This window comes from Oxyura jamaicensis, chromosome 1 (genome assembly GCF_011077185.1).
Source record: "Oxyura jamaicensis isolate SHBP4307 breed ruddy duck chromosome 1, BPBGC_Ojam_1.0, whole genome shotgun sequence".
Taxonomy (NCBI): Eukaryota; Metazoa; Chordata; class Aves; order Anseriformes; family Anatidae; genus Oxyura; species Oxyura jamaicensis.
This window is the reverse complement of record NC_048893.1, coordinates 2948995-2973318: the sequence shown is the minus strand read 5'-3', so window position 1 is coordinate 2973318 and position 24324 is coordinate 2948995. Positions and strand designations below refer to the sequence as shown.

Sequence of the window (24324 nt, the reverse complement as noted above, 5' to 3'; positions counted from 1 at the left end):
TGGTTTTCTTCCTGCTCATCCTAACGTTTTAACATCTTCCTGCTAGTGGGACCGTGCAAAGCCTGTGCTGGGTTTCCAAACGAGCTCAGACTGTAGCAGTCCTGCCCGCTGGTCCTGGAGCCCAAACCCCGCACCCGCCGTTCCCCCAGCCAAGAAACGAGCCTTTTCCATACGAACCTTTATTGGCAGAAATACATGATGCTCTCAAAATATATATTTGTAGGAAAATGCCAGAATAACCTCTGCGATCCGGTTCCTCGGTAAATTCCAGTGTACGTCAGACTCCTGTCCCCGCGAGAGGCGAGAGCCGCGTGCGGGGCGCGGCGGCCGCGTCCTCTGCTGCAGGCGACGGTCACAGCATCGAGCTGCTTGGCGGGGCCGCGGCGCCGTGAGCGGGAGATAACTGCTCCTATCCTATTTACACGCCCCTGGAGGGTCTGCGAGTGGAGAAGTCTCTTTGCAAGAACGTCCCAGCTGCTCGCCAAAGGCTCGCCAGGAGGTAAGAGTCCCGAGCGCTTCGCACGGCGTGTCCCACCTTAAAGCTGTTGTGGGGGAAGAGGAGAGAAGCCAGGGGAAGAGGGGAGAGGGGCAGGGAGGGAGAAAATGCCTGGGGAGATTTTTTTTTTTTTTTTTTCTCTTCATTTTTTGGTCTAAAAGTTATGGCTACGGTCTACGAAGGGAAGTGTTAAGGCCAAAGATGCTCGTCGCTGCATTTCCTACCTGATTTATTTTATTTCTTTTTGCAAAAAGAATGTTACCGACATGAAAACTTACTGTGTTTTTTTTGTTTGTTTTTCTTTTTTTTTTTTTTTTCCAAGGAAATAGTTCTTTAAATAGGGGAAGGAAGATCTACTATAAAATATTAGTGGTTTAAAAATATGGTGTCTGGAAAAATAAATAAATGTACAATTCCTATTCAAATATAAATCACTATAAGCACTTGCCGAGCAGGCGATATCTCCACCGGTCTCTGCTCTGAAAGATTTTAAGGTCGCTTGATCTCAAGCCTTTGTAGGGTTCTCTTGGAAAGTCTTTGGCCCTGACTCCTTAAAGCACTTTGGCATCTCTGCCCTGGGAAGGGGATCCTGGGCTTCTGCTGGCCGCCGAGGGCCGAGCCGCGAGGTCGCCGAATTCGGGCACTCGATCCGGGAAGTAGCGTGCCTCCCGAAGCGGCTGCGAGCTTCGTTAAGGGATCGTTAAGGCTTTGTTGGGATGTCAAGGAGCCGAGCTCACTGCTGCCCATGTGGAGGCACCAGCCCCGGGCTGTCCAGCTCCAGCAGGGAGGCGTTTTCCTGCTTCGTGGTGAGTTTTTCTGGTCCCCTCCCAGATTGGCCTTTAGCTTTTTTCTTATATATATTTTTTTTCATTTTTTTTGATTTTTTTTTTCCCCCCCCCTCCAAAATCACTTCCCCGTAGTGCAGTGCACAGCTAAGTGAAGTGCGCTGAGTACGTCGCTAATGAACAGCAGGAGTATTTACATACAAAAACAGATGGGCTCGAACGCTTCCAGCTGTCCGTCAGTGCAGGAGCGAAGGGAGAAGAGCTGGCCCGGGGGATGCGAGGCATCTGCCACCAGCTCCTGCCTGGGGCAAGCTGCCCCCTCCCTTTCATCCCTCAGCACCCCCGAGCGGGGTTTGGGCACCGTTTCCATTTCTCTTCTGCTTTGCCCGGCTTTGGGGACGGCCACGGGAAGGGATCCCGGTGGTGCTGACCCAAAGGAAACCTCCTCGCCGTGATGGGAGCGGGGCAGGAGGACCCTGCTTGGGTGCTGTGCTCCGTCCCGAGCTCCTCTGCCTCCCTGGAACCACCAGGGCTTTGCAGCATCACCCCTCGACGGAGGATTTCTCATTTCTCTTTCCTTGGAGGTCTCCAAAAGCCACCTGGACATGGCTCTGCCGGACCTGAGGACCTGCAGAGCTCCCTTCCCACCTCAGCCATCCCGTGAGGTCCACCTGGATGTGAGGATGCTGGAGATGCCCTCACCTGGGTGATTCCAGGTCCTCTGCCCTCGTTACCACCTGCTGGAGGATGCAGCCCTGCCCCAACCCCTGCCCCTCTGGGGCATCTGCTTGCACCGAAGCTGGGCTGCTCTGCAACCTCCCCATCCCTGCAGGGCCAGCGAGGAGCTGGGATGGGAAGGGGAAGATAAGGAACGCCTTAGTCCAGCCACTTTCTGCTCCGATTTTTGCCCCCCCTCTAAAGATTTCCTTCAAAGGGAGAAGAAAGGAAAGCTTGAGGACGTGGATTGAGCTTATCAGCCTCGTGGGGAGGAAACACCAAGAGCTGAGCAGATGGAAAGCTGCCACCGAGCCACCTGCCTCGTGCTTCTGCCGCTCTTTTATCTCTTCTGCAGCTCACGCAGGACACCGTGACCCCAAAAATCGCCGTGCACGTTGCCACCAGCCCTGGCAGAGGATGTATGGTGGTGCTGCAGCATTCCTGGCAGGTGATCAGATGCTCCGTAGGTAAATGCAGCCGCAGAGCTGGGCTGGGCTCCTTTACAGCAAAAACAACCCACAGCAGTGCGCCTGGGCTGGCGGTCAGGCGTCGCTCCAGGTCTCATTAAACGCTTCCTCGGAAGGATGAAATCAAGGAGTGATTCCTTTTCCTCTCCCTTTCTTTAATATTCACGCAAAATCTGCGGCGTCCTTCCCGTCACCTCTCCGGGTCTGAAACAAGAAATCGCCCCAGCCCTGGAGCAGCCCCTTTGTGGGGCAGATGAAGGCAGGGTGGGATTTGGCATCCCCGGGTATTTGCTTGTGCCCCAAAGCGTGGCCGCGGTGCGTTTTCATCCAGCAGCTCGGCGGGGATGGAAACTGGCCGAAAAGGGAGCGAAGGGGCTGGTTCGGCTCCTCCCGCTCCATTCCTGGGTGTTCTCCAAGGGAGGGTGTAGGGGAGGGCAAGGGCGATGGTTAAACGGCGTGGGCTGGAGGAATTTTCAAGCTCTGATTTCCAGGCTTGCTGTCGGGGGCTGCGCTCCCGTTCCCATCCTCGGGATGTTTCTTTTTATTCTGGGATCTCTCTGAGCTGGAGGCTGCGGTCGGATGGGGGACGGGAGGGGACGCAGCGTCCCTGCTCGGAGGAGAGCAGGGCAGAAAAGCCGTCCCCTTCACCCCGTTGGGTCCCGAGGAGCACCCACGGGTGACGGAGCCGCTCGTCCCGATGCGGGTGCTGTGGTGACCACGGAGCTGTCTGCTCGCATCCCTCCCTCTGCCATCCTGCACCCCACCTGGTGGCCGTGATGAGCTCACGAGGGATTTTCTGGGAATTTTGCCTAGTTTTGGATTTGTGCGTGTGTATGGGGGGAACTATGCTTTTTTTTTGTTTGTTTTTTGTTTTTTTTTTTTTTGGGGGGGAGTTGGGGGTTCTGGGGGGTGGCATCTTGCGGGATCGAGTTCCGTCTCCTATAAATGCGTGTCCTCCTCTTCCTCCAGGTCTTCCTTCATGATGGTGTCGAGCGGGACGATCCAGCTGTCGCCCAGCTCGCCGTTGAGGTTCACCTTCTTCTCCTGCATCTCCGAGCAGGTCTCCATCACCTCCAGCGTGGGGTTGTCGTGGTAGCCGTTCTCCATCGTCTGCAGCTCCTCGGTCAGGCGCTGCTGCGAGGAAGAGAAAAACCCAGAAAAACCCCGGTGAGGAAGAGCTCGGCCGTGCCCTGCATGCCACCTCGGGTCCTCCCCTTGCGGTGTTTGCAGCCTCCCGGCCCGACGAGGCTGCTGCTCGTAGAGGGAGGCTCTGTGGGGCAGCAGAGGCTGGGGGCTGCAGGCAGCGCCGGCGCAGCGAGGGGGGAGCACGGGGCTGGAGGCGGAGGCTGCCGGTGGTGGCAGGACGGGAGAGCAGCCGGAGACCTGCAGAAAACCTCCCCGAGGGCAGCCGGGGTGTTGTGGCTGTCCCCCCGTGTCACCCCTTAGGAGGAGGCCAGCGCCGGAGGCTGAGCATCCTCGGCTCGCCCCAACCCTGCATCCCTGCTCCTGCCTCGCCATCTCCCCTTTCTGCCCCCTTGGTCCCTTTATTTTTATTCTCCTTTTACCCCCTCCCCCCCCTCCCCCCCCGACATCTCCCTGCTTGCAGATGCCACCAGCCCCTCTCCCCCTGTAGCCCCGTGCCCTGTCCTGGAGAGCTCCTGCTGGAGACCTCCCCCCTCCCTTCCCTTTGACCACGCACAGTTTCGGCTGGGGCATCCCCCCCTCCTCAGAAAGGGCTGATTCAGGGGTGAATCAGGCGCTGAATCACCCGATGCTCGGATCCACACGAATCCCAGCTGTGCCCCAGCCCTGTGGGTGCTTTCCTCTCATCTCTGCTGCCAGCAGCATCCCCATCTCATCCCCTTTTCGCATTCACCACGGGCAGCTCCGTCAGCCCCATCCCATGGGGATTTACAGAGGAGCCGTACTCCTGTGTTCTCTTTTTTATTATTATTATTATTATTTTTTAGGGTTTTCTGTGTGTATCCTCCTGGCTGACGCGTTGCTCCTAACAAACGCTGGGAAGGGGGAGAAGGACAAGGATGGAGAAGCGAAACCAGAGGGCTCGGCAAGAGCAGGCGCTGCGGGAGCGGGTGGCAGAGCTGGAGGGGGGTGCTCGGAAGCAGGGGGTGCTGAGCCCTCGAGGTTTGGGGGGATGCTGGTAAAACCCCCCCAGGTCGAGGGATGCTGGTAAAACCCCCCTTAGGTTGAGGGATGCTCGGGCAGTGCTTCCTCCCCGCCGTGGCACCCACAGCGAGGGGCAGGGGGCTTCCAAGCTGGGCTTTAGTAGGCTTTAGTCTTGTTAAAAGCTGCCGACCATCGTGGGGGGGGGGGGCCCGGGCCAAACGCCGGGGAGCTGGGGGGGTTACAGCTGCGGCACCCGCCCCTGCGTTGAATTTAACTCACATTAAAGATCAGGATGGCACGTCCATCATCAAACCCGGGGAGATCAGGGTGGATGTGCTGCTTATTTCCAAGGTGAAACAACAGCGGGGTTTAAAAAGGGGGGAAAGGGAGAAAAATAAAAGGGGGGGAGGGGGGGAGGAAAAAAAAAACAAACACAACACAACAAAACTTTCAAGTCATTTTTGAAAAGCGGCAGGAGCGAAATTTAAAAAATAAAAAAGGAAAAAGCGTCCAAAAAACAAATGCAAAAAGGAGAAATGCTTTTGACTTCCTAAGCTACGCTCCCAAGCAGTCAGAAAAGGATCTTTCCCCGTGCTCCCCTTCTCCTTTGGTCACAAAAAATCAATATGGCACCGATCTTTTATTTCTTTTTGGGGTGGGAGGGTGAAGGGGAGGAGTGGGTGGGTTCGGAGAGGGGGGATTTGGGTTGAGACAGCCTCTTTCTTCAAAATTATGCCCGGACCTGAGGACGCTGCTCAGCTGCCCTGGGGGCAGCACGGACGGACGCCTCTCGTGACCGTACCCCTGCACCTCCAGCCCCTCGTTCCCTTGGTCCCCATCCCAAAAGCAGCCGTGGTGTTCGGGCACCCTGCGCTGAGATTTTGCACGGCAGCCCCTCGAGTGGCAGCAGCAGGGAGGTCTCCACCAGCAGAGGGGCAGCTCGAGTGCTCCTCGCCTCCTCCAGGTGCCCCTGGGGCAGGGAGGTGTCTCGGGGTGCTCGCCCCAGCCTTCCTCCCACCATACCTGGTTCTTCTTCTGGGATAAACGCTGGTGGCAGCAGCCGTAGATGGCCACGACGAGCAGCAGGGAGCAGGCCAGGGTGATGATGGTGATGATGAGGGGCGTGCTGAACTGGTCCTTCACCTCCTCCTCCATCTCCTGGTTGAGGTAGGTGACGTTGACGATGCCCAGCTGCCGAGGGAAGGACCGGGTCAGGATCCGAGGTGGGGTGGCCACCCCGTGCCAGCCTCCTTTGGGGCTGTCCCCACGTTGTGCCTGGGGAGCTGCTTACCTTCTCGAGCTCGTTCCTCTTCTCCTTCAGGTTCTCGAAGATGGCTTCGGGGTCTAAGAAGCCTGGGAGAAGACAGAAGCTGCAGTGAGCACGGGGATGGGGAGGGGATGGGTTGTGCCACCACCTCCTGCTCAGGGGAGGAGCCCCATGGAGGGACCTTGAGGGTCCCTCTAAAGCCAGCCAACGAGACCCACGTCCTTCCTGGGGGTGGTCTCATCGAGGGATCTAGGGGTGAAACGTCCAGGCTTGACCCCGAAGAGGGGGTGACACCACCACGGTGGGAGGAGGTGGGACCCCAAGTGGGTTGCATCCTGATGCAGGAGAGAGACTGCCCCCTTCCTTCCCTCGGGTGTTGTTTTGCGGATGGGGGCTGTACCTGGTGGGTCGAAGCCCACGTGGGGACAGCTGGTGGCTTGTCCCCACTGCCCCCTGTGCAAGCACCCATGGGGAGCTTTGTGGAGGGAGATTTACAGCTGTTGGCTGTAAACACAGTGCTGGAGCAGTGCAAAATCAGTCCCCAGGGCCCGTCTCGGTTCCCCTGCCCATAATCACCCTCTGGAGGTGATCCCCAGCCCTGGAGAGGAGGAGAATGGAGCTCAGCCCTTCCTCCCCATAGCTCCAGGGCGGCGTGATGCCTCCATCCCCTGACACCTCCATCCTCTGGTGCCTCCATCCCCTGACGCCTCCGTGCTCTTGCTTTGGCCCCCCCTGGGCAGAGCTGGATTTACCCCAAGGGCTCAGATGTGGCCAAGAAGCTCCCCTCTGTGGTCCTCTGGGGAAGGATTTGAGATGGGCACTGGATTTTGATGATATGGGAGGTGTTTTTCTCCTGGAGACTGGTCCCTGCTTTGATTTATCGTGGACAAGGGGAGGGATCTGGTGGGCTCAAGGCTGCACTGATGACCAAAACTCATTTGTTGTGCATCTCCCAAGCCCACAAGAAACGGTAACCCAAGGAAAGCAGACCCTGACCGGGCTCCGGCAGCCCCCCTGAGCCCCTAGCTGCCCCCCTACACCCGTGTCCCCCCCAAACCTTCCCCACAACAGGCCTTTGGCCACACTCACGGTGCACCACCGTGTGCACGGCCCAGCGCTGGGGCGCAGAGGAGGCCAGGGTCACGGTGCACTTGTCCCTGCGGATGTCGAACGCCTGCCGCCCTATGGAGCAGATGATCTCGAAGAAGGACTCGTTGCTGCTGGCAGCCCTCCAGTCGGCCTGCGGGGACAAACAGGGGCTTGGCACCGCCGCCCACACGCCCAGCACCCCGCAGCATCCTGCCCCTTCCCTAGGGTGGTGGGGTCGTAGCATCGCTGGGGATGGAGAGGACCTTCGAGATCATCAGCCACCACCCCGACCTACCACATCCCATCACTAGACCACGTCCCTTGGTGCCACCTCTGCTCATCTCCTAAATATCTCCAGCCTGTCTCGGCGCTTGAGCACCCTCTCCGTGAAGAAATCCAATCTAAACCTCCCCCGGCACAACGTGCGACCACGATTTCAGATGCAACGCCTGGAGCCATCCCTCCTCCTCGTCCGGCCGCTGCCGGCCCTCCCAGGGAACAGGAAAAGTTCAAAAGTCGTTTCTTTAGGAAAAGCCGAGCTCTTGGCTGCCGTTCCTCGCCAGGGCCCTGCGCCGGTCTTATCTGCGAGCCGCAGCTTTTGGTGTTCCAGGAATAGCAGGTCCCTGGGGGAAGCGGGGTGGGGAGCTGAGGCCACAGCGGGAACGGGACAGGGCTGTGGTGCCCCAGGGGCATCTGCATCCCTCCCACCACCTGCATTTCTACCCCCTGGGCATTCCCCGGGGTTCTGGAGAGCAGAAAAAAAAAAGGGGGTTGGCTTCTGTATGAACTGGAGCATCACTGGAGGGGTGAGGGTGGGTGGTACCAGAGGGATGACTGCGGGGGTGCATGGAGCCCTCAGCCCCTCTGGGTGCTCCTGAGACCCTCTGTGTCTACCTGATGCTCCCCAGCAGCTGGGAGCTCACTAAAGTGCGGCTGATTGCTCTGCAGCCTGCACGCAGAGCTGCTGGGTGCACAGATCCTGTACAGCAGCACACACAAATCCTGCACGCACAGCTCCTGCGTGCAGAATCCTGCATGCACACATCGTGCGTGCACAGGTACAACACGCAGAGGTCCTGTGCACACAGGCACTGCATGCCAAGGTCGTGTGGGAACAACCCTGCATGCACAGGAGCTGCTTGCATGGCTCCTACGCCGAGAAGCTGGGTGCACAGACCTGGGCGCACAAATCCTGCACGTGCAAGTCCTGCGTGCACAGGTCCTGCATGCACGGGAGCTGCATGCACAGATCTTGCACACACAAACCCCTCCTTTGGAGATGCCGTATGCTGTATGACCCTGCACGCACTCATCCTGCACTCACAGCCCCCACAGGCAAAGATCTTCCACGCACAGCCTTCGGAAACGAGCTGCCCTGGCTGGGAATTGCTCTGCTCCCGCCTGCTCCAGCACCTCCAACCTTCCTCCCTCTGCAACCCACCAGGTCCTGCTTGTGCTGACAGCCACCAGCGTCCCCCTTGGCCAAGGAAAGCCCCGAAACTCACCCCATTTTATCTAAATATTTGAGAATTGGCCCTGGAAGTGGTGGCAGAGCCAGGATGCACGTGGTGGGGCGGAAGGCTGGTCCCGGGTGCAGCGTGGGGGTGAGCTCGGCACTGGGAACTTTTCCCTTTCCATTTGCAGGGGGAAAAGCTTCTCCCTTCGAGCTGTCCTGGCTGCATCCCCAGCAGCATCAGGGAGAAAGCTGCAGGCAGCAGGATGAGGCAGCAGGGGAGGGCAGAGAGGCCTTGGCTCGCTCGGGGTGCTGTTTTTAGCCTGCTCGGACGCTGGGCTGTGCTCCTACGCTTTGCACGTCCTGCAGCTCTCGGTCCCTGAGCACGCACAGCACTTTCTGTTTGGCAGCAGCCATAAAAGCCTCTCTGCTGCCTCCCTGCAAAGCCTTCTCTGGGGTTTCCCTCACAGTTCCCAGCACTGGCCACCCCGTTCCTCCTCCTGGCACCCCACGAAGAAGCAAAAATATTTTAAATGCTTTTTTTTTTTTGGGGGGGGGGGGGGGGGATGCCGGGGAGGTTAAACCCTTGCATTTTAAGGATGCCGAGCACCAAACCGCTTTGCTGCTGGCTGTCGAGCGATGCCTAAACCCCGTAACATGCTGATCAGGAGGGATTTGCCCTTTCCCAGCAGGGGGCCGGGGGATGCCCCGGTGGTGCCCCGGCCTCTCGCCCTCTCCCCGCCCGGAGCCGCTCGCATTCCTTGGCCGGAGTTGAGAGGCGCTGCCGAGCGGCGCGGATCCGGTTCCCACACTGGCGGGGACCTAAAACCAACATCCCCGGGTGAGGTAACGGCACTTGAGTCAACAAACAGCCGGGTGGGGCGAGCGGGGGGCATGACCCTGCTTGGCACGGGGTCCCACGGCCCTTTGGGGACCGTCACCAGCTTGGAGGGGTCGGAGAGGTTGGGGTACGGGAGTCTCGCCGTGTGTTTTGCATCCCCCGGCTGGAGCAGGTTGTGGTGCTCCCCGGTATCCTCCGAGCTGGGAACATCCATGTCCCTGCTGGGGATGTGGTGGAGGAGCCCTTAAAGGTGGCCGTGGGGTTGTTGTGGCTCTGATGGAGCTCAGGGGACATTGGTCACCCCTGGCACCTAATGGGTTTTGGGTTTGGGGCGAGGAGTGGGGTGGCCGCTGAGGCTGGAGCACCCCAAGAAGCCACCAAAAACTTTGCTGAGTATGCAGGAGCTAGACCTTAGGAAAGTCACCCTATATAATGCAGGGCATCGAGCTAATGAGCCTCGTTAGGACACTTGTTAATCTCCTGCTGCAGTCAAAGGAAGGAGAAGGGGCAACAGGGAGCGTGGGACAACCTGGACCAAACAGCTCAGCACTAGATAAAAGCCTCACCCAAAAATGATGGATGCTGGAACCGAGCAGCCTGCAAAGGACCTTCATTCACCTGCATGGTGCCAGCTATAAAACTGGCTTTTATTTTTTCGTTTTAAGAGTTTACAAATCATTTTCTCTTGAATTTTTGAGTTCACTGCAGCTGAGAAACTGAGGTGCAGTGGCGTGGAGTGCCCGTGGCTCTCGGGCTCAGTCCCAACCTTTTTTCCGGGGTCCCTGCACTGCTGAGGATGCTCCAGGAGCCGCACAGCGCGGGGGGGACATGGGCACGTCCCCCAACCCCTGCATCGCCCTCACCGTGCTTCACCCAGCTGGAGCTGAGCTTTCAGCACAATGCAGTCCCAATGCTGGCTCGTTTTACAGCCCAGGATCCGAGCCCTTTCTGGAACACTTCTCCTTATAGCGCACACTTTCCTGTTTTCCCACGGGCTGCAAAATGCAAAGGGTTTTTTCACTTCGCTGTCAAGCTTTGGCTGGAGACTTGTTTACGGGACCTACAAAGCGGAGAAGCCAGATAGTGCCACTTCGAGTTGCTCAGCTAGGGAGGCATAAAATGTAATGCGATTTTTGGGAATTCACCGAACGGGAAGTTAATGGCTGGGAGGTGTTCTGGCACCAGAGGGGACTGATGCTACGGGAGGATGCACCCTTTCTGTAGCCATTTCAGGATGCAATTGGCATCTAGCGCTAACGAGGCTGCCGATGGTTATCACGCCCAGGGGAACCCAAGGAAAAGAGTGGGGCAGACGTGCTGGCTCGCCAGCTCCAGGAAGGAAATGCCCAGAATGACCACAGATGATGCCAAGCCGTGATGTCTGCTCACCCCGTAGCTCGCTGGTGCATCCCCGTGCACCATCGTTTCACAGCCCCATTTCCACAAGGCCCTGTGGCACAGCTTGAGCTAAGTCACGGGATGGGGAGCAGCTCCACGCAGTGAGACTGCTCCCAGGAGGAGGGAGAAAGCCTTAATCACCATGATGGTCATAGGTCACCTTGATGCTTTGGGTTCCAAAATTAGATTTGGTCAATCTCGTGAAATATTTTTTATATATTCCATGAAAAAAAATATGTGAGAAGCTTTCCCAGGGCAGACATGGCTGTGGGTTTGGGCACTGCATGGGGCTGGTAAGGGGATGCTCTCAGGAAGGGCTCTCCTGTTGTAGCATCCAGGCCATCACACTAATAATGTCCCTACCTGGAGTCATCCTCAGCATTCAGGGCGACGTGGCCAAAAAATCATTGCTTCCGCTGGTGTCTGGGCAAAGAGCACTTCCACCCAGCATCAGCCAAAGCAGGAAGGTGATGGCCATGAGTTGGCAGCACAGGGGTTTTCCCTCTTCCAGGAGCTCAGCGGGTACTAGAGGGAGATGATACAAACCTTCTCCAGGGCTGCCAGGCAGGGCCACCAACAAGCCAAAGGGAATTGCAAAGCTGCTGTGGTCAGGAGGAGCCACTGTGCTCCTCTCAGTGTGCATCTCAAGTGTTTTTAGGGATGCAGTTCATAAAACTGCTCTTTGCACCTTGCCACCATACGGTGAAGTCAGTGTCAGTCCCTCTGGGGACAGCCGAGGTTCATGAACCTGAGCAGCTCCTTGATGCTGTGAAGCATGAGCTGTGAGAACGTCCCTGGCGTGACAATTTCCCAATGCTTACATTGCCTTGGCAGTGCCGAGGTCCAAAAACCAGAACATTATAGCCCCCAAACCAACAAAAAAACATCCCAAATGCACAGCAGTCAGGATCTCACCCGCCTTTAAGATCTCACCAGCCGTGTGGTATTGGCTCTTGCTCCTGGCCATCAAGCTAAAAACTCAACCAATTTATAAATTGTTAATAAATTCCATCTTCCCTATTGCAGGAAACCCGTAGTTTCCACAAGAATGTTTCTGAAGGTGGGTATCCCTTAGAAAAGCCACCAGGGGTTTGGGTACCCACCAGGAAAAGGGGTCTTGGTATATACTCTTGGGTTGGGTTTGCCTTTCCCTCACCTTGGAAATACAATTTACCACTCACTTGTCATTTAAAAAAGGATGGCTTCACCTTCTAAAACTTTCCGTTGCCTCTTTTCTGAGACCTAGGCTGGCTGGGTGGGTCCCTCCACATGAAGAAGTCACCACGGGTTTCTTCTGCTCCTGCCATGTCCCCCACTGGGTGATACTGCTGAGCGTGGATTTGCATTTACCATTTTACGTTCCAAAAGTTTTTGCCTCTTATTTTGAGGGAATTACTGTGATCTCTGTAGGCTCACATGCTCAGAGGGCCACAGGTTGCCAGCTGATGGCTAACAGCAGCCCAGCAGCTAATCCTACAGAAAAATCCCACAGGATGCTACTTACACAGCTTTTAGCTTCCTTCAGATTTATGATGGGCCACATGTCTTGGATCTGGGCTTCACAAATGATCTGGAAAGACACAAGAAAAACAACTGTCAAATTGTAGTTGTAGGTTGAAGGACAGTTGACCACTGATACAACAATCTACCCCAAATCATGAGCCAACCCACCCAAAGCCCTGATCTGCTTTATGGGGACAAGACAGGCCCAGCAGCCCTCCTGTGTGATCAGAGTTCTCCTGGGTAACTCAAATGATTGCCTGAGGGATGCTTGCTACTTCACTTCCCAAACCTGGCTTAGGGTTTGCAGTATGGGGCCAAGTGGGAATTGGCTTGGGCAGCAGGAAGATCCATGCCAGTGAGGCATGATGAAGTTCTACCCCATAAAAGATGAGCGTCTAGAAACAGGATCCCCTTCCCTCCTGATTAGCACCAGGGTCTTTCGTTATCCTGGGTTGTATTTTTAGACCCCCCCCCCCCCTTCTTTTCCCAAATTTCACTTATTTTCTTTGGTCAGCACCCAAAGTATGGTCCCCTTCACCTCCATCCATCTCTGGAAAGTGATGTGAGAGTGTTTTTCCACTCTCATTTTGCTGCCTTGTGTTTTCCAAAGGCAGATCTCTCTGACACAGACACACACAGTGAGAAAGGCTGCAGGTTTCACACCCACATGGGATGCCAGCTACAAATCAGTGTGACTTGGGGATAAAAGCTGAGTTAGGGATGGTGCTCCCAACTCGATAGAGCTGGTTCAGGGAAAGCGAACGCCATTTTTAGCCATTTTCTGGACACCACCATGAAGTGCCCACCTTTCCGTGGGTGTCATTACCTCATTTTTGAAGGAAATATTAGGGTGCTGTTGGCCAGGCCTGCTGCTGATCGTCTGGTCCCCCTGGGCTGGTGCTGACGGCTGGGCACTGGTGGGGCTCCGCTCAGTAAGTCCGGGTCTGTCTGGCACAGGTCCTTGGCTTGTGCGGTCTGGGTCCCCAACATACACCAAAAAACAAGAAGACAGACACTGATATACAGCAGAGAGGATACAGCTGACACAGCTCCATTTGCAAGAGGCTGAAAATGAGTTTCCAACTCTTGCCCTGCCTTGAAGCTCCTCACTACACCCAGCAACTCGTGGAAAGGCTTTGGGTTTCTCCTGTTTTCAAATAAAAATCGTATTGTTGATGATATTTTCTACTGCTGAAAGCCATTGGACTCTTCGGGAGAGATGAACCCAAGTGCTACGATGGCTGTGCATTGCTAGCTGGGAAATCACTTAAAAAAGGAGTACTGCTGGACAAATGGGATAGCCCTCATTTCACGTTATCTGGGTTTTCTTTCATCTACAACATCTAGAAGTCTACAACAGAGGTAGATAGAGCTAGCTACCCAGGGCCTCCATTTAATGGAGGTCAGCGTGCCACCCCCCTGACCACAGCATCCCTAAACAAGGGGATGCAGCATGCTGTAAACCCTGCTGGCCTGTTTGGTAGTACCTGGTACTATGGGAGGCAGCCTTGGTCCAGCAGGGACCCATCTACCAGCCCCATGAGACCATCCCAGATACCTGAGACCATCTCAGATGCCTTTGTAGCATCTTAAGGTTTCTTGTGCAAAGGGAGCAATGGAAGGAGCAGCCTCCTGCCTTCACAGGGCCCTTCAAGGATTTGCATCCCCAGGTTCCTAACTGATCCTTAAAAGGTGACAAAGAGAATTAGAACACTACATCCTGTTTACAGCCTGTTTCCTTTTTGGATTCCTGCCTCTTCGCAGGAATTGCTAGCTTGAAACTAGGAACTGCTAGCTTGAAACATGGCTTGGAGAAAGCCAGTGAAGGTGGTGTAGCGGTAAGACCTTGGCCCATTTAGTGATGCTGGCAGCAAGGAGCTGGAAGGCTGAGAAGAAAGAAGTTGGGTTTTTGAGTGGCTTCTGCATTGCAGGTAACAGGAAACTGGGCTGACTAGATATTCCCCAGAGGAGGATAATGAACGTTTTCGACAAAATATTACAGGGGAGGTGGAGCTGTGCCTCACCAGTGAACTAACATGACTTGATGAAGCTCCAGAGGTCTAGAGCAAGCATATCAGTGGTGGTCACCAAGATCCAAAACACCATGTGGGCACTGCTTAAGCTGCTCAGGCAGAAGTCAGCAGCCAACACCCCCGTGGCCATGCTGAATATCCTACCTAACTGCTTAGAGTCCGTAGAGGCTGTAGACTCAGAGCTGAGCCACAAAATCTCCTTAGTCATCTAAAGCTTATTTTCTGAGTGCCCACTAACCCTTCACTAAGCTGTCAGCCATATTAGGGACATTCCTCGTTCAGCATTTGGGGTGCCATCAATCTGTTTTGTCAATGCTCTACCTCTGAACTCATTGCTGCTGCCTCCCTTTTGCAGCCACTGAAGATCGAGGCCCTGCAGCCAGCGATGCTTGGGGTTTGGTCCACCTGAAAGCAGATGATCCATGCCCTGAATTACATTGACTCGATCTCACTGACAACAACAGGGACCTAAACGTCTAGGTGTCATGGAAAAAACTAGGCTGGAAAGTCCTGAAATGAGATGAGGTGATGGCTCCCCATAAGGGCCCCCCACCCCAAAAAATTGAGGTTCTAGTCTGCTGTTACCTGCTCGAGGAGTCGGTGTGGTGGCAGCATCTGAGGCCTTGCTTGTGATGCCAGTGGGTAAAGACGGAGGTGTTTTACCAGGGGCAGGGGCCCACGCAGAAGGGTTAGGAGAGGTGCCAGCACTCCCCGGCTGGGGGGAAGAGGCCAGCCTCTGGACTGGAGAAGCAGGAGAAGAGCGAGGCTGGTCAGTGGTGGATGGGGGAGAAGAGGCACTGAGGTCCTTGACGCCGGGTGGAAGGCCGGCTGCTTGGACTCCAGTGCTCCCAACAGTGCTGGCCAACTGGCCTGAGGGGCAGCTTCCCAGATCCACACTGCACAGAGGTGTTGTGACAGCAGCCACCGAGCCCCTCGAGGTGGTTGGGGAGCTGCTCGCCTGGGTGGGAACGGAGCTTGCAGCAGGCTTGGCTACCGAGCCTCCTGAGGTGGCTGCCAGGGTGGTCTTCTGCTGGGCGGTGCTGGGGGCTGCTGTAGGAGGGATGGTCGTGGTGCTGGCCGAAGGGCTGACCGTCTGAGAAGCACTGGGTGATGTGGTGGGGACAGGTGGAGGGTCGTCCGGCTTGCCTGTGGGCTTGTTGGCTGGAGCTGTGGTTGCTGAAGGCTGGGTGGTAGGTGGGTTCCCCAGAGTGCTTGTAGGGGTGGTCTTTGGAGCAGTGGTGGGCAATGTCGTAGGGGTGGAGGGTGCTGGGCTTCCCGGTTTGCTTGTGGGGGCTGCCCCTGGAGCCGTGGGGGGCAACGTCCCGGGGTTGGTAGATTGGCTGGCTGGCTTGGTCGTGAGGGAGCTCCCTTGAACGTTGCTGGTGGCCGTAGTGGTGATGATCTGCTTAGCTTCTCCTGGGATCGCCGTGGTCGTCTTTGCAACGGTACCATCGTCGTCAGAGCTGACACCTAGGGAAAAGCAGAAAAGCCAAGATAAACTTTGGAGTAGGGGAACTTCCTTCGGTTCCCACCCAAAACAGGTATTTGCAGAAATAAATGCCGAAGAGAAACCTTGAGTCATCCACTCGGGACTTGTCTCACGCTCTTTAAACTCTCACTGAGTGCTGTGTTATGGCATTAGTTTGGCCAGCAGAGAAGGAGGGCAAGACCTGCTGGCATCCAGAAGTCAGGTCTGCCTTGATGGAAGGCGCATCACCTTGCATCAAGGCATTCCTGAAAAAAAAGCAACACCCAACAACAAAACATATCTAGCCCTACTAGGAGATATTTTTAAGGAAAAACCTTTCTTTTAAGGAAAGGTTGGATGTGGTGCTTAGGGACATGGTTTAGTGGGTGACAATGGTGGTAGAGGGACGGTTGGACTAGATGATCTTGGAGGGTTTTTCCAATCTTAACAATTCTAGGAGAGCAGCTAAGGGACACAATGGGTACTGTTTGGCCAACCCCAAGGGTCTCTCAGGTCCCCATAGTGGCAAGGAGCTGCAGATTTATGTGGTGAACCCTTCTGACCACTTTGGAAGTTTTATTATTTGTGCAAGCTTAGCATTTGTTTCTTTCATTGTTCACATTCCAACTTATTTTCCTCCTAAACTCAGATGGTTACTATGAAAGGCAACACGAAATACGCACAAGCGTTAATTCACAGAGTCAAACTTCGTACAGGCAGAAATCCCCAGCTAGGTGAACTATGGAAAGAATATTTATTTTACTTGCTCCAAAAGAATGGGTCAACACTGGACTGAGCTTGCAATTAAATGCAAAAAAAAACATTTATTCTGAGACATATAATTTTAATTTCAAGGCTGTTCAATTCAGTTCCCCATTGCAAATATTATCACCAAATTACAATCACTTGCTTGTTAAGCTTACTGTTCCAAAAAGCCCAAGAAATTCGTACAAAAATGTTAAAAGTTCATGTTCAGTTTCATAGGGAAGTATTAAAAAAAAAATCAAATGATTCATTTAGGTAGAAAAAGGAAAAGTAAACCAGGAAAAGAAGGGCTCCATCTACATGTACCATGCAAATCCTGAACACCGTGACAAAAGCACAACCTGAGCTGTGAAATTCCCACGTGTTTCCCTGTGGTCTCTATCCCGCATCTGTACATCCCAAAGCATGATATAGAAATGCTGCTCGTGTCGGGGCTTGGTTCTTTTTGGGGAAAGCCGTGAGATCTGGTGATACCTCAGTGGGAACGAAGCTCGGTCTCAGTGCAAAGAGCATTGCCCATTGCTCAGTTATCACGCAGAATGAGGTCCGCAGTTGATTTCTGAAGAATACTTTAAATTCTCAAATTATGAATATTTTTCTGAGTGAGGGGCACAGCCGAAGGACGGGTTACGTGGCAAAAGACAGCTCTCTGACAGCAGCAACACGCTGCAACACTCCAACATGTTATGCACACCACGAGACTGGATGCAAAATTTGGGTCCTTTTTTCTGTTTGTAATCACGGCAGGAGCTCCATCAGTCGCCGCAGAGATAATCCTCCCCATTGCACACAGTAACTCCCAGCTCTGGGCACTTGTTCAAATTCACCCCAGGAAAAGTTTCAGCTAATTTTTCACCCTTCAGAAACTGCGGAGTGCCCTGCACCAGTGCACCTGCACGGAATCAGGAAACCAACCTGATTCTGGGGGGGTATGTTTCGTACATTTAACAACAGCTCAAAACAGGGCTATTTTTTGCCCCCTTTGTATATAGTTTCCAACTGCCCAAAGTAGTAGTGAAACTTCCCAGGCTGGATTTTTAGCCATATCCAAGCACTGCTCTCGAGATGTTCATTCCTCTGTGCTGGTACACTGGCAATCATTTATTTTTTCTGTTTATTAGCACTGGTTGTGCTTCAAAGATCTGATGGAAGCTCAGGTGTCTGAGATCTGTACCACTGGGGAAATCTAACCTGGATCAGCCCTGCCAAGTCAAGGCTGGGAGGCTGGAGGCACAGACAGCACCTGGGGAATGGGATTTGGGGTGGGGAGCTGTGGCAGGTTTGGGGTCTGCCTGGGGACAGAGTGGGTTTGGAGGACGTAGGAGGGCTGTGTCTGGGCTCATCCGAACAGGGAAATGCCAGGAAAAAAGATGTGCAGACCCCTTCCTCTAATGCCATTCTTATTTCTGTTTCCTTATCAGCTGCCAGGAGCAGCCATTCTACGAACACCATTGAGATGTAAGCTTAGTAAACTAACAGCATGAATTATTTTAGGGGCTTGCAAGGAAACATCTCCTCTACGCCTGCAGGAAAAGATCATTCATGGAGAGAAGTCATAGGTATTATTGGACTGACCACTGGCTGCAGGAGAAGAAGTGAGGAAGGAAAACACAAGTGTAAGATGTGGGCACGAAGAAAAAGAGACCTGGGTGCAAAAGCTAGGAGGGAGTTTTCTTTCAGCTGCCTCCTTAGCTGTACGATCAACTTGCCTGGCTTGAATTCTCGGTGATGGTTGCGGCAAGCTAGGGAGCTGGCATCCAGTTAGCCACAAAATGGGGATCCCCATAAATAGGGATGTAAAAGCCAGACAGGGGCTCTGATGACAAGGGGAAAACTACCCCCACTCTAGTGGAAGAAAGAATATTAAAAAGATGTAAATAAAGAAAGGGTCGGAAGGAAGGTGGAGGGAATCTCCCACTGCTGTCACTTCCTTTTCTTAACCTGTCCCTGTCCCAGAGAGGCAGGAAGCAAACGTGTGTTGAAGAAAAAGTAGAAAGGGCAATTCAATTCAACTTGGTCCAAAAGAGAAAGGGGCAGGTCCATGCCGTGGCTCTGGGACAGTCTTGGTGGCCAGCTGGGACCCCATGAACCATGTGAAGCTGCCCCATCACTTCTCCGTCCCAACCCAGGGAGCTGCAGCTGTGTTTTTACCAATTTCAGTAGAAAATGGGGGAAAAAAACTAAAGCTAGGAATCTTTCTGCTGATAGAGAAAAACTGTGTGATCCTCCAGGCTTGCCCCCACTGTCCTTCCTTCACACAAGAAGATACATCTTGAGAAAGCACTGGAAGAAGAACCAAGGCTTGAGCTGACATCCACAAAGCTTAAACAAACTTCATCTGTTTGTATCTCTCCATTCAGCCTCAGTGTCCCTCTCCTGTTAAGGTCAGGAGATGTTAAAAGGTTAGAATCACAGAATCACGGAATCATAGAATCATTTATCTTGGAAAAGACCTCTAACATCATCCAGTCCAACCGTTAATCTAGCACTGCCAAGTCCACCATTAAACCACATCCCTAAGCACCACATCTACACGTGTTTTGATGACCTCCAGGGATGGTGACTCAGCCACTTCCCTGGGCAGCCTGTTCCAATGCTGCACAACCCTTCCAGTGAAGAATTTTTTCCTAATATCCAACCTAAACCTCCCCTGGCACAACTTGAGGCCATTTCCTTGTGTCTTATCGCTTGGTGCTTATGAGATGTCACCAATCCCCGCCTCGTTATAGCTTCCTTGAAGGTAACTGTAGAGCACAATAAGGTCTCCCCTGAGCCTCCTTTTCTCCAGGCTAAAGAACCCCGCAAGACTGAATTCTTCATCATCAAACCATGCTCAGTGATTCAAGTGGGATGGATGGATGGATGGATGGATGGATGGGAGGGAGGAAGGAAGGAAGAAAAGAATTCAATGGGTGCCCATCACACTACCACATGGGCCTGGCTGAGGTCAGAAGATACTGAGTGCCACAGTGGTGGAAATTGCTCTCCTTTCATGGAGACCTGCATCCCTTTGGCAAGGGGCAATGCAAAGGACAAGTCAGAAAGCACTTCATCACACTGCTCCCTTCCTAAAGACCCATGCTTGCTGTTACAGGCTGGATAGGACCCCTGGGAAGCCCTTCGTAAGAGATCTCCCATCCCAAACTCTCTTTTCCTAACCTCCACCCCAGCTCAGATGAGCTGCTCCCATTCTTTCCATGGCTGCAGCTGGGTGAGACCCACTTTCCATGGAGGACTGGCACCTGTACCTATCCCCAGATTTGCCCTGCAGATTTTTAGGCACCCATCTGACAGTGAAATTTGCCTTTGCTCTGCAGTTGCATTAAATTTAACTGTTCTCTCCCTGCTGTTGCACAAGGTGCCAGATGCTGCTGTGGTCAGTTTTTTTTTGTTTGTTTGCTTGTTTGTTTCTTTTTTTGTGTGTGTGAGTGTGGTTTTATTGCTCTGGGATTAGTATTAGCTGTTTGCCCAGGGTCTGTGCCTCACTGCAGAATTGATACAAAATGTATTTTATTTAGACCAGGGTAAAACAAATCACATTTTTGGTGTCTTACAGGTCCACCACCAGAAGAAGGCATGGCTTATTCAAACTGCAGGCTCTTCCTTTTCAGCAGCCTACCAAATACCTAATCCCAAAGCAGAAAGAAATACAAAACAAGCAGTGAGAGCACTGCAAGTCCAGGAGTCAATGCTTTCCTACCACGTGCTATCACTCTTCTATACCTAACTGTTTTTCTCCCTTCCCTCTTGTCCAACTTCCCATTTCAAATCTCCACGTTGGACCTGGGGGTAATAACTGGTAATGAGCCCCTCTTTGCCTGGGCTGGTGGCCCGTGGGGCCTGATGAGTGTCCTCCACAAAACAAATGAACAGGATCTGGTTGAAACAGAAGAGAGAAAGCCCCTGCAAGCACGGGCTGGCAGCAACAAAGGGCAGACAGGACAGGATTATGTTCGGTGCCCCTTTAGCATGAAGATTGCTCACAAAAGATACAGTATGTCCTTCTGCGGGAAAAGAAAGGCCCTTTCATGCCGTGAGCCCCAGAGATAAAAGGATTTAATGCATGCTAAGAGAGAGAAAGAGGATGGAGGAGAAGTCCTGCAGGCTATCATGCCCCTCACCAGCACGAGGTCCTTCCCAAAAGCCTGAAAGTTCACTTGAATTTCAGCCAGGGTCCCTCACCCTTGTTTTTGAGAAAGCAGAAAAAAAAACAACACGCTACCTGTCCTTGAACTTCCTGGCTGCATTTTGGCAGGGCAAGGCTGATAATTTAGTTTCGCTTTTTGGACTTCTTCATTTTAAGGAAAACGAGCACAGCATAGCAGCTATCGCTGTATTTTGACACCACGGGTTGCAGTGTACTCGCTGTACACTCTCCTCTCGCATGTGCCACTGATAAAAACAACCCAAAACCTCGCATTTCTGTGCTGGGCAACAGCAATCTGCCTGATGCCTCCCTGCAGGAGGAAAGCTCAAGCCTTCCCTGCATGCATCCATGTCCACGGCGGCCAAATGGCCTGGAGGAAATGAGCACGCTGCAAAAACATGATTTCATTTCCTCGTGTGTGTATCCCACGGCTGTGCCGGTGATACAGTGACTCCATAATGGGGACAACCCCGGAGGGGTGAGAACTTTCCCTTATGGCTAGCTGTGAGGACGGGCTTGTTCGGCCCCAAGGGAGCAAGGGTTGGGAGGCCAGAGGTTGCCAGAGCCCTGGATGGGGCTGGTGTCGAAGGGCTCGGTTAGGATGTGAAAATGCATTGAGAATACAAAGGGAATGATGTGGTGGTCTGTGCCGATGGATCTCATTGCTCGGCAAGTCGATGGATCACCAGCAACCACGCCGCGAAGAGACGCAGAGGTCCTGGCCACGTTGCAGAGGATGCGTGGTGTTCTGCAAGCTGGGGAGGATGCTTGGAGGGAAACAGCTTGCTCGGAAAGGTCACAGCTCTGAGCACAAACCAAAAAAGACTCACGTCGGTGCAAAACTCAAAGCGAAAGGACACATCCCGTCCATCCAACGCCACCGCCTCCCCACGCAGCCCCTCTTGTAAAATTAACTCCCTGCCCGAGAGCTTCCCGCTTCCTATTTCAGAAATGCCTCCCCTCCGCCCCCCGCCCTCCTGACCACCTTGTTGAAACAGCTCAGATTGGCTGAAAATCTATTAATAGTGAGAAAAGGAAGCCCAAAAGAATAACTTAGGAAATGGTGGGTGACACACCCCAGGCCGGCCGGCTGAGCCCGGCTCAAAGCCTCGCGCCAGTCGGCTCCTGCTCCTCCCAAGGCGGGATGAGAAAGCTACGGAGACCCAGCAACCCAGGGAAGGGGAGGGGATACAAGCCAGGCCCTAGGAAGTTCCTATTTGCCTCCCCTTTTTGCAGCTTTTCCTGATTAAATAGGGGCATCGGGTTGAGTTTGCCAAAGGGAAAGCGGGGGCTGAAGCTGCAGGGGTGGTGTTGGCCAGGGGACGGTGTGTACTAGTGCCAGCGAGGATGCTCCTGGTCAAAAGGAGGGATTTATCCCTGAAACGCAGCCCTGTCTGGGCAGGAACAGCGTACAGTTGCTGCAGAGGACAGGAAATTTGTCACCTCCTTTTGGAACCGTGAGGTCAGTCAGATTGGCAGAATATCACAGAGCAGAGTTATTTATGCTGGAATTAAGCTGGGCTACCAGAGCGAGCGGTCACCTCGCTGAGGTTGAAATTTTGCTGGTGAAGGTGCTCTGTCCTTTGCTCAGGGCAAGATGGGAACCGACAGCACCGTCCTCCCTGGCTCCCTGCTGGGATTTCAGCAAGGGAAATTCGGCCTGAGGACTCTGATGGTATTCTCACCACCCTTCCCCTTGGCAAAGAGGCATCCTCCACTTCCCCAAATACACTTTCAAACTGGCATTTCCTGGCTGCTTTGCTGCCGGTCTCACCGCCAGCATTATGAAATGCCTTCACCCAGGGCCAACTTGGCGTCCCAGGTGAGAATGTGGGGAAAGGTCCACCAGAGCACCGCCAGGCACTAACCCATCAGCCCAATTACCTGATGTGGGGCTTTCAATCCTGCCCAAGACTCTGCCAGAAGAAAAAGTGCTGCAGAACGCTCTTGATAGAACTGCATTGTAAAATATTAAAGATGAGACCTGATGGCTGGAGCTAATTCGCACTACAGCATTGCTCAGGAAGGAAATGAGCACGGCTAGGCTATGATTTAAAGCCACTGGGCTTGTTTTCAGTGGGGAACCTCCTTGATGCTGCTGTGATGAGGCTTTACTGGTAAAACCCTTCAGTTTGGTGCTGTTCAGCTCTTGCACATGAGCGACAGCAAAATCAAGGCAGCAAAACCGACAAGCATTCTCTCTGCTGTCAACTGAAACGACCCTGCGGCCACAGCCTCTACCCAAAAAGCCTTTACTGGCTGCACACAGGGGGAAAATGTGGTTGTGCTTCAACCCCTGAAGGTTTTTTTTTTGCTCTTATCACACCCAGCCACATGGAGAGGGCCATGCAGGGCTTCTTGCTGGTGGCCACCCTTCAGCTGGAGATTGGGAGCAGGTCCCCACAGCACCTTAGCATCGTCCTGGTGGCTCCTATCAATCTGCAGAGTTTTTGTAGCCACTCATGTCCCTGCGGTAGCCAAAAGCTCCTCTCCTTTAATTCAGACTGGGTGAAAATTTCAGTTGTCCCTGTTTTACCCCGATGGAAGCAACCCAGCAGCTCAGGGAGCAGGACGTGAACCAAGCCTCGTGTGAGCTTTGGCTGCTCCATCCCCCCGTTAGATCCACCTCACCGATTTTATTCAAACGATGGTCTTTAAACCTCCTTGGGTTTGACCACGAAGCCCACCCGTGTCCTGAGGCACCTTCCCTGCCAGGACTGCGACACACGTCCCTGAAACCCAGGTTCTGATGAACTGGCACTTTCTGATGACAAACATGCTTCATTAACAAATTCCCCATCAGCTCTTTCAGCCAGCTCAGCTCATCTGCTGTTTCATTTGGAAGCATGACAAATATTAAAAATCATCATCCCAAGGCACGTCTCCCTGTTGGACACACTCCTCTTCCCCGACCTCTCTCCTCACTCCCTTGGCCCCTCTTAATGCTGCATTTGGGGGAGGCAGAAATGGGTTCATTTGCTGTGCTAATTAACGAATAGCCAGTGGATTCAAGGGAGCAGAAGTATCTCAGCCCTCCTCATTCCCATCTTCTCAAAATCACTGTCATCCAATTGTCCTTCATGCCACGCTCGGACCTCTCCCAAATTTCCCCTCGAGGACTGGTTGCTGCCAAGAAATTGCCATCTTCCACCCAAACGTGGAAATCTTCCACCTAAAACATGGCATCTTCCACCCAAACGGCCCCAAAAGGTCCATCCCATGCAGTGCCATCTGCACGGCCAGCCCCACTCTGCCTCTCTCGTGAGTAAACATGGGACATCCGATTTTGGAGTCTCCAAGCCTCTTCCCACGGACAGTCCGTAGCTATCTAAGTGAAGGGAAAGAGGAAAAAACAATGAAAAAGGAGACAGGAAAACCCGTGTGGAAAACGAGGGCTCCCAAATCCTTCACACGAGGTTGTCAAGGAGGCAAACAGACACACAGACAGGCACACCTCTATCCACTCTGCTCAGGCATTTTTATCACGGAGCCTGGAAACATCCTCTTTCCACCGGGGGCTGGTGGGGTTTGGAAGGGGCCCGGCTCCATCCCAGCACCTTCCCCAGGCTGCAGGACGGAGCGGGGGCTCTCTGCAGCCCGGGCAGAAACGCCCCGCATCGCTCAGGAAACGGTAGCGGAGCTGCTGGAGCGGAAACGCAGGGAGCAGCAGCCAAAAAATCTGCGTGTCCCAGCCTGACCAGAGCCTCCCAGCTCAAGCAGAGCCACGTTCCTGCCCTGCTCCTTCGTGCCGTGAGCGTGGGGTTACCC

The 24324-nt window shown here is 53.7% G+C and overlaps 1 protein-coding gene across 1 annotated transcript; it reads right to left on the bottom strand.

The window, feature by feature from the left end:
- Positions 1–3351: 3351 nt before the first annotated feature.
- On the bottom strand, positions 3352–15773 carry PODXL (podocalyxin like). Its single transcript, XM_035315509.1, has 8 exons — positions 14762–15773; positions 12970–13118; positions 12145–12210; positions 6949–7099; positions 5884–5945; positions 5616–5783; positions 4872–4931; positions 3352–3599 (listed from the first exon to the last, which is right to left on the bottom strand). Exons 1-8 carry the CDS (start codon positions 15756–15758, stop codon positions 3405–3407), a joined length of 1848 nt encoding a protein of 615 aa, XP_035171400.1. The 5' UTR covers positions 15759–15773; the 3' UTR covers positions 3352–3404.
- Between the last annotated feature and the right edge of the window lie 8551 nt (positions 15774–24324).